This window comes from Bactrocera tryoni, chromosome 2 (genome assembly GCF_016617805.1).
Source record: "Bactrocera tryoni isolate S06 chromosome 2, CSIRO_BtryS06_freeze2, whole genome shotgun sequence".
In the NCBI taxonomy this organism is placed as follows: Eukaryota; Metazoa; Arthropoda; class Insecta; order Diptera; family Tephritidae; genus Bactrocera; species Bactrocera tryoni.
Genome location: NC_052500.1, coordinates 19,770,844 through 19,784,424, shown reverse-complemented (window position 1 = coordinate 19,784,424; position 13,581 = coordinate 19,770,844). Strand labels below are relative to the sequence as shown.

At 35.9% G+C, this 13,581-nt stretch overlaps 1 protein-coding gene and 1 non-coding gene across 2 annotated transcripts in view; one reads left to right on the top strand and one right to left on the bottom strand.

Moving 5' to 3' along the window:
* Nucleotides 1–9,037, top strand: part of LOC120769499 (protein spaetzle 3) — a 75,566-nt gene extending 66,529 nt beyond the window's left edge. The window contains exons 4-7 of the mRNA XM_040096530.1: nucleotides 333–457; nucleotides 7,788–8,108; nucleotides 8,172–8,297; nucleotides 8,378–9,037. Of these exons, the coding sequence (XP_039952464.1) occupies nucleotides 333–457; nucleotides 7,788–8,108; nucleotides 8,172–8,297; nucleotides 8,378–8,534 (729 nt within the window). The 3' untranslated portion in view covers nucleotides 8,535–9,037. The remainder of the gene's footprint in view (nucleotides 1–332; nucleotides 458–7,787; nucleotides 8,109–8,171; nucleotides 8,298–8,377) is intronic.
* Nucleotides 9,038–12,463: 3,426 nt separating this feature from the next.
* Trnag-gcc lies at nucleotides 12,464–12,534 on the bottom strand. The gene has a single exon. It is a non-coding gene; the product is annotated as a tRNA-Gly (tRNA).
* Between the last annotated feature and the right edge of the window lie 1,047 nt (nucleotides 12,535–13,581).

The following is a 13,581-nucleotide window of genomic DNA, read 5'->3' as shown; positions in this document are numbered from 1 at the left end:
GTTAGCAACTTTCGCAGCCATATACCATCCGACGATGTCTACGGGCACTATGTACAAGATGGCGTTATGTGCCATAGTGAAGTGGAACTTAGCCCTAGATATTTTACTGTATTCGCCGGTTGTAGGCGGATGTATTTCCTTTGCGACAGCTTTTTATTTATTTCACATTTTTAGATTTTTTAATTTTTTATTTTCAATTTCGAAATTTTTAAATTTTTAAATTTTATTATTATGATATACATATATGTTTATGTTTTTAAATCAATTTTTAGATTTTCCAAAAAATTGCCACATTTTTATTATATCATTCTTTCACTCTGCGCTTTTTTCAGATCTGGTGGACTGCATTGTCTGTTGCCTTGGGTCTAGATGTGCGCGGTGATATAATCAAAGGTGTGCCATGCATCAAACGTTACCATCAATTATTCTGTCCGACGGCGGGCAACAGCTATCCAATGTAAGTAGCAAAATGCTTTTATGTAAATGTGTGTGTATGAGAGTGATTGTACGCGTTTGTAAACCGTTTACGCTTATCGCCATTTAAGGCGGCAAACAACTAATCACTTGGCGTTTGAGCTCATTTGCGTTGATTATCGCAAATTAGCGCGACGGCAGATTTTTCAACAATATTTTTTTTTTCATACATATAGACAATTTTGATTTTTTCTTTCTTCTCTTCGATTTTTACCTTAACCCTAACCTTAAAATTTGATCATTAACCTGTTGGCTGTAATTATGAGAAAATTAAAATTTCGTATTTGATGGTGGACAATCAAAAATTTGCATGCAAGACAAAACTATTTATAATTTTATTTGTATGTGTGTATGTGTGGGCTGAGAGTATTCTGTTAGATCTTGTTATAAACTCATTTGCTTCAAGCTAAATAAATGCATAGTTCAAATTTTTCATTAAAAAATAAATAAATAAAATAAATATATAGAAGAAAAAAATGTATAAGAAATAAATAAAGCAAGATGTGAACAAATTCCTAAAGAAAAAAATAAAAATATACAATTTAGTCACACTCAATTTAAGCCAGTAAAGTATAAGTAAAAATGTAACCTACTTCTCTCGAAATTTTCCAAAAATAAATTCATTAAACGTAATTATTGTTTAATAAGAAGTCATTAACACCGTAATTAATTTTTTTTTTGCTTGCGTTTTATAATTGATTTATAAATTAATTATATTTATGTATTGAATTTTGATTTGAGTAGTTTTAGGTTGACGACGTCTTGTTTATTTGCTTGACCAAAGATAATCACAAATCAATTTATCTCATAACCAGAAAAGGGTATTTTAAGTTTGCCACATGGACCTCGGAAAAGTTGGCGGCCCTATAAAATATGTATATACTATATATACTATATATGTATATGCATTATCAGCGTGACGAGCTGAGTCGATTTAATCATTTTGGTCCGTCAGTCTATATGCAAACAATTCCCTCAGCTTTTAAGATAACCTTTCCGTTTTTCTCAAAGATGCTGCTAATTTTTCGGAACCATACAAACTGATCGATCAAAATCAGGATAAAGAACTTTTTATATCCTTTTGAGCTATGAGAAATGCACCTGTTAAGTGTGTATAATTTCAATCAGTATTTTTAAAATCAAATTTGTGTTGTTGTATTCTCTTTTTACTTTGCTCAGATATTAATATTACGGCTGATCTATGTAGGGGTACTTTTTTCAATAACATTTTTTTGACAGATCATGCGTGAGTCGTGTCAAGCTGTCATGTTATTTTTGTTCAGTATTGTTTGGCATTTATTCATAGAAAATCCGCCTAAACAACGTTTACAAATCGTTCAACTTTTTTATGAAATTTCACGTTTCGTAAAGAATGTGTTTCGCACGCTTCGCTCAACATATGGTCAACATAATCGGCCTATTGAGCACTACTATTCCCAAACCATCAACCATCCTGAGACCCATCATTCATTTTTCAATAATATTCTATCGAATTGACCATGTCCAGCACGCAGTAAAGAAAATATAGCAGCTGTAGCTGAGAGTGTACACAAAGACCGTCGAGAGTCGATTCATCGCCGTTTGCAGCAGCTAGGACTGACGTATGGAACGACTTGGCGCATTTTATGTCGAGATCTTAAATTGAAAGCGTATAAAATACGGTTCGTGCAAGAACTAAAGCAGCTCGATCTTCCCAAGCGACATCGCTTCGCTCTTAGGGCTCTTTAAAAAGTTTCAAGAAGATGCTACGATTCATTTCTGGCTCAATGGGTATGTAAACAAACAAAATTGCCACATTTAGGATGAAGAGCCACCTGAAGACATTTAAGAGCTGCCATTTTATCCAGAAAACCAACGGTTTGGTGTGGCTTATGACCCGGTGGAATCATCCGTCAATATTTCTTCAAAAAAGGTGGCAATAAGAACGTAACTGTTAATGTGACTATGTGATACCTGAAATTGAAGCTGTGATCTCGGCGACATTTGGTTTCAACAAAACGGCGCCATTTTTCACTCGTCGCATAAATTAATGGAATTATTAAGAGAACACTTCGGTGTGCAGATAATTTCACGTTATGGGCATATCGATTGGCCACCAAAACCGTATGATATAACACCGTTAGACATTTTCTTGTAGGGATATGTAAAATCTAAGGTCTATGCGGACAATCCCGCTTCAATACAGGTCTTGGAACAACACATCACACGTGTCATTCGCCAGTTACCAGCCGAAATGTTCGAACGAGTAATCGAAAATTGGACTCAACGGATGGACTATCTGAAGCGTAGACACGGCCAACATTTGAAAAAATAATTTTCAAAAAATAAACGCCAAAGAATTTTCTTTCTTGTGTTAATAAACATTCCCCAATAAATTAAAAGTTTCTATGGTTTTTTTTTTCAAAAGAGTAGGGAATCTCGAAATGATCACCTTTCATAACAAAGTCTCTCTAAGTTGACTCCTACCATAACACCTAATTCTTTGTTTCCTAAAAATATTGGAGTTGTGACCAAAATCACTATCCTAAAGGTTTGTGGTGGCAGGTCCTACATAAGTCATGCTTCAAGGCTTAAGATGTTAATCCATTATCAAGAAATAACACACAAGTTTTTGAAGCTGCCTCGTAAGGTTTGAGATAGAAAGAATTCTCGCCACACGGTTTGACTCATCTGTGACTATTACTGATGGCCTGCGGTTAATTTTTCTTTCAGAATGACCAACTTCTTCGAAGTCTCAGTTTTCGGTTACATGGTATGATGCCATGTTCGTGTCCAACAATCTGACACTTCGGGTTCGACTTTGATCGATGATTTATTAACTTGCTACCCCTATAAAAATCCTGCAGAGGGATTAATCGAACCATATTCCATATGCAAGAATAACTTCAAGTTGGTTTCAAATCCTCAGCGAGTTTATGACTGGGTGCAAGGTCACACGCGAATGCTCATAAAACCGTTATTTGACAATAAAAAAAAATTATAATAAAGCAAATAGCTAAGCTCTTAACGAAATTTACCATACACATAAATAAGTTATGCAATTATTGGTTTAATTTATGAGCTGTGTATGGATAAATTGGTATAAATATTAAAAAACCAGAAATTCCAATTCATCTCTTTCGCGTTAAAATTTATTTGCTAATGCAGTTCCAAAAAGGAGATTCTACAGTTATTTTAATTTTATTATTTTTTCGTGATTAGTATTTATACATACATATATCAACAGTATCTTTTCACTTCTCAATAAATTGAAAAAAGAAAAAAGCGAATTCCCATCACAGCTCTCGATCATAACTCGTTTTGAGACTGCTTTGAATCTTTTTCGCAAGCCACAACAAATCGAAAGGCATACATATAAGTATTATAAATAAATATAAAACACATTTGTAATATTTAAGTGCGACAGATTAACATTTTGTTTTTGTTTTGAGTTTTACTTTCGCTTCCGCTGAAATTCCGTTTAATGAGTGCTACGACCTTAAAAGGCACAAGCGCCACCCAGAATGATTCAGTGGATCCGTAGTTTTTTTCTTAATATAAGATAATCTTATTAAATGTACCTTAACCTACAAAGAGGTTTATCTATCTATTACTTATATAGAGAAGAACACGTAGATCTACCTTAACACGTGTTATGGTTTTAGCATCCAAATTTATTAGACGAACATACTCTTGTACTTCCCAAAGTGGTGATCTAGTCACTGATGTCCAATGCATACTGAAGTTATGGAAGGAACACTTCTCCAGCCTGCTGAATGGCAGTGAAAGTGTAACATCTGGCGAGAACGAACCCAATTACCCAATCGAAGAAGATGGTATAGATGTTCCATTGCCCTAATACGATGAGGTCCGAATAGTAATTACTTGCCTGAATAGGAACAAAGCGGCAGGGCCCATGGATTACCGGCCGAGCTATTCAAATACGGAGAAGAACTGACAAGGTGCATGCATCAGCTTCTTTGTAAGAGTAAGTTTTTTTTTTTAAGGATGACCTCAAAACCTGCGCCAATTTACGAGGGTAAGCCTCCTTAATATCGCACCTGAGGTCTTATGGAGCGTAGTGTGTGAAAGACTGAACCTCATTAAAATACTTGCACCAGCCAGTGTGGCTTTAGACCTCGAAAATCTACTATCGATCAGATTTTCACCATGCGTTAAATTTTGGAAAAGACCCGTGAAAGGAAGATAGACACATACCACCTCTTCGTCGATTTTAAAGCCGCCGTCGACAGCACGAAAAGGAACTACCTCTATGACAGAACTTTGTATTTCAGCAAAGCTAAAACGGCTGTGTAAACTAACTTTCAGCAACACCAAAAGCTCCGTCAGGATCGGAAAGGACCTCTTCGGGCTGTTCGATACGAGGTTTCAGACAGGGAGACACCATATCGGGTGACTTCTTCAATCTATTGCTGGAGAAAAAAACACGAGGTGCAGAGCTAAATAGAGAACAATCTGTACGTTCTCACGACTGTCAGGTCGATGTAATCAGAACATACTTTGATATTTGTTCGGTTAAAGGTTGACAACACGGCAGTACTTATGAAAATGATTTGGAAATCGAATTTCGACACTAAAACAATAGTCGAATACGATCATTGAAGCAACAAACTTTAGTCACATAAAACCGGAAATATCAAGGAACCATTTACGGAAAATTTAGTTAGTCTGAAGTCTTACATATATGCACATACCACAGATGCCTTTCAAATTCATAAGAGTCAAAGAAAGTTGGCTTCAAAATCAATTTTTTGGAAGTGGTCTCCTAGGTTCTCTCGATTTTCATCAGCCCCAGGTGAACACAACTACATTAAATTCTAATAATGAGCCCACTTAGAGTAACTCCATTGATTTCTCATAACAAAATTTACGGTACAAAATATTCAATCACACCCATCTATCACTTAATGATTTTCGGAAGTGTCTGAGAAGTGAAAAGCCATGCATGTCTACATACATATGTAAATCTCTGACGCCTTCTTGGAAAAGAACATTCGTATGAGACATGATATAAAAACATACCAATAGCAGTCAAGTTCACTGCGGGGGCACAAACGTCGAAAAAGACGTGGCAAATAATTAGAAAAAAATGTTCTTTTCATTTACTACTTGAGACGAGTACATGTACAACTTGTAAACCCGCGCAAAAAGATTTGCAATGTAAACAATTAATGAATGAATGAGTAATAGCATATTTATAATATATGCATCAATAGTAAGAAATGTGTTTCGTCAATGAGATTCCATTGCGATTGAGGTAGATACATGCATTTACGAGATTATTATGACAGATGAGTGAATCGAGAGGTGTGAGCACACGCCCACTCAAGCTGTTATTACTGTTATACATAGTCGTAGCATTTGACAGTTGTAACTGTAGTTTTGGTTACTACTATTACTAGACATAACAGGAAAATTATTTAATACGTGTCTTCATTAGTTCAATTGATATTTCATATGTGTATATGTATCATAAAGGTATCAGGCTTTGTACCTTATCGGCGGCAGACTAAAATTATCCAAAGCACTTAGCACTTAGACTGTTAGCTCATAGATAGAGATCCTCTCTGTAGTTTCCTTTTTGCTTTGATGCTATGACTACCTACATATGTTAGGTTAAAAATGAGGATGGTGACGGGACTTCGAGCAGCGAATAATATTCAAATTTTTCCAAGGAATTCATCCACTGAAGCAGTGCCCCTCGGAGGGCTTCACGAAGGTAGTACAGCCTTCTTAGACCTTCTAAACGAGCGCCACTTCACATAGGCCTTAAATCCGTTCAAACCATTCAAGTGCCCGGGACCTGATGTATCATATATGCGTAACTTTAGCTGACGTTAAGGGTGTCATGAAGTTGATTGGTCCCAATCGACGCAAACTGTAGGCAGATAAAGGTGGCGTTCATTTCGACGGCCGAAAAAGCTCTCATCTCCATGCAAAAAGTTTCAGATCTAATGGACTCTCGTCGTTTTTGATAAAGAGGCTGAAGCGGCTGAAGAGGCTTATAGACCCGAACATCAGGGAAGTATACAAAGAGATAAGATATCGAAGGCTCAGTATGCCTACATCAAAGGCAGGTAGATAGATACTGCTTTACACGCCGTTGTGTCATGGTTGGAGGCATAAGAGCTATCTAAGAAATATGTGTAGGAAAAATTGTCGAGATTAAGGAATCATTTAACGGTGTGCAAATGGAAGAGTTTATTGGTGCCGTGCCGTGGACAGTTTTTGAGGTCGAATCGAATATCAATCATCTCATATTATGTCTTCTCTGTGACAGAACTGTCAGTAGAGCAGAGAGCGAGCACTGCGAAAGATGAATAGAGACACCCCGTTGCTGCATGACCCATTGAAAGAACTCGAGGGACAAAGCTTTCGGGTGATAGAGTATATAAATGATGTTGCTTTTATTATTAAAAAAAAAAACTCATAGATACCATTAACGAGTTAAGACAAGGGTACTTGAATGTCATATCGAGCTTGCCAGAAGGAAACGGAAACCAAAAAACACTAAATTAGTTTTATTTGCCAGGATGTAGTACTTGGGCCTCATCCTTAATCATCATGGAATCTCAATATTGAGAAGATGGTGAGAAAAGCATTGGTTGTCTTATATTGTTGTAAAGAAGCTATTGGGAAGCGACTCTACTGTTCCCACAAATAGTTGGCCTTACGAAACCGTGGCTAAGGCAATACTGTCCTATGATATATTTGTCTGGAGGAGGGCGTTCGTTAAAATCGCACTCGCTAAACAGGGTATTAAGGGTCTCAGAGAAAGAAATTCCGAATTCCTCGTGGACAGTGAGCTCAAACCTGGTGAAGAAGTGCATGACCTCATAGCAGTCGCACCAGCCGCTTTCATATTAAGCTTCGCGGGATGCCGGGCCACAGTAGAGTCGTCCTATATAGTAAAGCCGATGAGAACAGAAAAGCGAGGAAAGGGCACCCTTACCCAAATCTTGTCAGGATGGGAAAGAACAGGGGTTTCTCTCTTCGTGCATTAGGTCTCTCTTTCACTGTTCAACTTTCGCCAGACTAAGTTTGAAGCATACGGTTGCTATGCTTTCTACGAACGAGGCGAATTAGCTGGAACTGATGTTGGCCGTCTCAGTAAATTTGTGTTTTTAATCCATACCTTGGAGATTTGAGCATCACAATGAACAGACATCGCTAGCTGTCCAAATGGGCTTATTCTTGGTCTATTTATCTAACATAACCTAAGATGATCTAACACTTTGTGAAATTAAATTTTAATATCCCATACTGAAATCACTTTTGTGTTAACCACATTTCCGACACTCTTCTCGTTGCAGTGATAAAATAGAACGCTTCATCGATGACAACAAGGCACTAATGCGACGAATGTATGGTGACTTCGAGATGAATCTCGAGCCTGGCGGACCACAATCACAAACAAAGAAACGCAAGCGCAGATTCATTGATGATCCCGACATCTTCATACCACCAGGCGCATTTCCGGCCGTGGTACCAGATGACGAGGGCAGCACAGAACCACATGCTGAGGAAGCTGGCGAAAGTTATTTCGGCAAGTTGCGCAACAAGCGACAGGCGAATCGGAATGCGAATAAAGCAAGTACGAATACGTTTGCGAATGCTGGGCAGAATACGGGAAGGTAAGCAAGGCAATGAAGATTTCTTAAAAAATAATGAACAATAACTTTCAACAACTTTTAAAGAGTGGACGCTTGCGAGTCTAAGGTGGAGATCGTCACGCCATATTGGGCCTCCAATTCGGCGGGTAAAATACGCGCCATTGTCAATACACAGCACTTCGAGCAGGCCATACATCAGGAGGTTTGCACGTGAGTTTTTGATTTTTCTAACGCTAACTTTTTTCTCAACTCGTAGTTAGTTAGAAAGCTAATTTTGATTTTCCATTTAGCACGCCAGCAACATCGCGCTGTGATCGCGACTGTGGTTGTGAGCAAAAGTATAAATGGCATCGCCTTCTAGCCTATGATCCGGACAATGATTGCAAGGGCATCTTCATGGACTGGTTTCTCTTTCCATCGTGTTGCGTCTGCCGGTGTAAGCCATAAGCATTTTAGGAGGAGCTCATGTGACAACGAATCCAACATTAGCCCTTAAAACCCTTAACATTTCATTAGACTTAAGTCAAATAAGTAATCTTAGACTCGCAAGTGGCTAAGTTAAGCAAAAACTCTACACTTTTTTTTTAAATCGAATTAGTTAATCATTTTCAAATTTTAATTCTACTCAATTCGCGCACATTTTTAGATTAGGTTTATGCGTATAAGTGAATTTTAGTTTTAACCGAAAAGTGTTGCAAGTTAAAATTACATTATTAAGACATGGCAACTCTGCCAACATGTTTAAGTACCAGCTATAGTTCTGTACTCATAAGTTACTTGCTTAATTAGTAGCTAAAAAATATTAGTTGTTTTGAAAATTACCTTACCATCAATATTATTAACTAACTTTTAAGTATGGATAATTAAATAATTTGTTTCCAAATATTTTTCGAGGTGTTCATTTTGCTATTAGCACTTAAATTTTCATAATATTATTAGATCTTTCTTGAATTGACAATTTTGATTTTTATAAACTCTTGAGTTCTAGCAATCATTTGCATATTAAAAATTATAATTGTTTGAAAATTTTTATTAAAAAATATAGGAATGCTAATATTAAATACAAATGTTCTTTATACTAGATATGTATATACTATACATAGGTCTGTATTTGTATATGTGGCATCAAATTATATCAAGAATTTTTCGAGCATAAAAATCAATGAATTCTAATAAAGTTAACGATTAGTAAAAATACATCATTATTTTTTATTTACATACCAGATATTAGGGTGAGTATAGACTATAAGAAGAAGATATTTAGTATCCTGAAAAGTCTTTAAATTAATATAGCACCACAAACCATAAACTATAAAACTCTGTTTGGTTAAATGAGATAAGCCTCCCCCTAAAACCACCACATCCAAGCAGCTGTACGCAAAGTCACAACACTGTCACACTTCAATACACCACACCAACAGAACCCACATACGAGAACACCCCCCGTTCGTACCATATCAATACAACCCTCACGCGGGACCAACCTACATCCGCACATGCAAACATCTTTCGCAGACTCAAAAAGTGGTTAACTGCAAATAGTTCTGCCTTATATGAGGAGACCACGTTAGAAAGGATAGACAAATTTTTATGGCCTCAAATTTTGATGGACGCTCTGAAGAGGTTGTTGCCGACGAAAACATCAAAAAAAAATTAAAAAAATGTATTTGGATGACCATAAAGTGAAGTTGTTCGAGATAGCGGACACTCTAAAGATAACAACTGAACGTGTATATCATATAACTCACGAATATTTGGGTTTAGACAGCTCTTTGCAAAGTGGGCGCCACGCTAGCTCACTTTTGACCAAAAACAACGACGAGTTGATGATTCGGAGTAGTATTTGAAGATGTGAAATCTTCACAAAACCAAATTTTTGCATCGATGTGTGACAATATATGTAACATGTCTCCATCATTATACTCCGAAGCCCAATTGACAGTCATCCGAGTGGAGTGCACACGATGAACCCACTCCAAACCGTGGAAAACCGCAACAGTCGGCTAGCAAGGTTATGGCGTCTGTATTTTGGGATGCTTTTCAGATCATTTTTGTTTACTACCTTGAAAAAGGAAGGGCCATCAACAGCGACTATTACATAGCATAATTAGAGCGTTTTGAGGACAAAATCTCCGAAAAACGACCACATTTGAACAAACGGAAAGCGCTACTTCACCAAGTCAATGCGCCGTGTCCTAAATCAGTGAAAACGACATCAAAAATCCATAAATTTGGCTTCCAATTGCTTCCGCATCCATCGTATTCTCCAGTTCTGACCCCCAGCTACTATTTTCTGTTCTCAGATCTCAAAAGAATACTCGATGGAGGAATTATTTGTCGATTGAAGAGATGATCGTTGAAAGAATGGTCGATGGGAAGAAGTTTTCGTCGAATGCAGAGGTGATCGCCAAAACTGAGACTTATTTTGAAGCCATACTAATTTTTTCTATAGCTCCTGTCATTTACGAGATACATACATATATACAAAGAATGCGAAATTCTTGGAAAAATCGGGTTTAGAGCCCCGTACTATCTCGCCGGTGTGAGTTACGACTTTGTTGCACTGGGCACTTTTGTAAAGTGAACAATTCTGAAAAATATGCGTCTAAAGTCAAAGCGATGCCATAAAATACCTCTGATCTGTAGGAATTTAAAGATAAAAACTCACGATTGTAGTGTATTTTCTATGGAAAATTTTTACAGGCCTTGGTCCAGTTCTTAATGTTAATATTAAGAGCTAAAATTTTCAGGGAATTTTTTTAGGGTATTTCCAAGGAAATTTCGTGACGGGACTGAAAAAGATTAGTAGTTCAAAAAAAAAACACCCTATATATAATATATATAAAAAAACAAGTTCTTTCATAGTTACGTTAACCGCCTTTTAGTCCTTGGAATATTAGTGAACATTAGGAACGTTAATACGGAAAAGATGCGAAAATGTTTGCCGGAGGCGGGCAAATTCGCTGAAGATCCTGTGAGTTGACTTTAACATATTGACAATTCTAAACTACGCCAGAGAGCAACAAGTAAAGGGTGTAATGAACAGTAAATGAAAATCGAAGTCAATACGTGCGAAAGTCAAGATAAATATTCAAATTTCCAAACGTATTAACAGATTTTAGGAGAAAATTTGAAGTATAGCTCGAGTTAGAAATAATATTCATCCGTATGAAAGTGTTTACTAAAGCGACAAAGATTAACCAACGAACCAATTAATTAATCAGCTGAGACATCATCCTAAACCTTTGAGCTTCACGCCCCGATTGGATCATCAAATCGTTTGATTATATTCCTGGTAAATACACTGATCACTCACAAAAAGAAAAAAACTTGCATGAGGAAATATCATTGATAAAGAGAACAAATAGAAAAAGGGTTGGGACACTACCTCAGAGAACAGCTACGCAGACTTTAAAGGGATAAGACGATATAATGATGACAATCCATTAAACTGATCTCATAGATTTCAGTTTTACTTGAGCTTGTTTCGCATTGAAAGCTAATAAATTAGTCACCATTGATCCATATGATCTATCATTATATGTCATTATTGATCTATATAAATCAAATTAATGTTCATATGGCCAAACAGGCCCATAACCTATATTATTTCCTTCTTAACAATCTATTCGTACATTTTCGACGGCATGGACAGCTTGAAAATTAAGACAGAGTGATTTGATATATTGAGGAATTCCCTTTCCAAAATGTATGGGAATAACTTAAATTTATTTGAAACAAATGTATTCGAAAATACTTCTGTGCTTCTTCAATTTTAGTTGAATACCTCGGAAAAATATATTCCTTCATGACGTCATCAGCGAAAGAGGTTAAGACTATCGTTAAAAAAAATTGACAGTTTATGATATTGCACCATCCACAATCAGGTTAGTAGAGCACATAATAACTAGATGTCTGAGCAAGTTTAATATAATAACCCCAAATGGTTAAATACAAAAATATATATAATATTGGTAGTCAAAATAGTATCAAATAGATAAATATAAAGTGACGTTTTTACTTACCAAAGACCTTGCAGTTCACCGTGTCGAAGACACTGAAATAAAAAAAATTATTATTTGAGTATGCGGTGAAAAAGAACAACATTTGAATAAATAGTAGCTAAATTTAATCAAAAAGTCCATAAAACTATCGCTGACTTTCTGAAATAATAATTGAATTGTATTATGTTATATAATATGTAACGAAAATATATTTAAAATATCTGTTTACTATTCTTAAGTACAAAATGCATACTACTTAGGTTAGCCGAGAAACTATTTTATAGTTATGAATTAAAAATATATATATGTATATATTTTTTTTATTTTTTGAAGTTGAAATGAAAAAATCTCGAAAAATACAAAAAAGTAGATTGCATCGGCCGGGAATCGAACCCGGGCCGCCCGCGTGGCAGGCGAGCATTCTACCACTGAACCACCGATGCTTATAACGGTACTTCACAACACTTGCTTTTTGAACAGAAGCTAGTTAGAGGCAGTAGAATTATAACACAGACTGCAACAAATATCTAAAAATACACAAACTTTACCTATAATTCTAGTTTTGTAATTTAGACACAGCCAAATTAATTATGATGTGGTGAAATAAGCCAAGGAAAGGTGGATGTTTGTGCTAAATACAGTGGCGCTGAAACTGTGAAGTGAATTTTTGACACCGTTTTATACACTAATTGCTAACAATTAGATCATTTAAATTGTTAAATAAATTATTCAAAATTCATTTTAAAATTATTAAGTATAAATAATATTGATTTAACGATTTAGCAATACAAATTATCTGACTGAGAACCCAAATTATGGATAAGTAGAGTGTTGAGCTGACAGGAAGCTTAATGCAATACCGCCTGGCTATTCATTTATATACATAGATGCTTTCTGTATCCTTCTGTAGTTATTCAATAGAACCCCAATTCCTAATAAAGTAGTGTTTCTAATAATATACATACATATGTAGTTCATATACAGTAGAGGCCCGCTAATCCGGATCAATTAAAATCGGCCTCTATCCGGAATATAAGGAAATTACCAAAGACATATCAGAACTATGTATTATGAAAAAATATTTATAAATTTCTGTTTGTTTATTTAACAAATAATACACATGTTTCAAAAAAAAAAACAAAAAAAAAAACTTTAACCAATAAAGCATAAAAGCGAATGTAGTGAAAAATAAACATGTGATCCGGATTAGAGAATACGGATAGAAAATGTCGGTCCGGATTACAAAGGACATAATAGAAATTTTGAGTTTTTTAAACCTGTCCGGATTACAGTGGAATCCGAATTAGGCCATGTCCGGATTAGCGGGCCTCTACTGTATTGTGCTATTATTTTTAGTTTTTTAAACATTTTTGCTTCGATTTTTGAAAATTTTTGATTCTTGCGTGCTGAAGCGATTTTCAGTGAGTTCATAAGTTCCAAATGAAAAGATTGAGGTAACACCCCATTCGTTAATTCATTCATTAGATAAT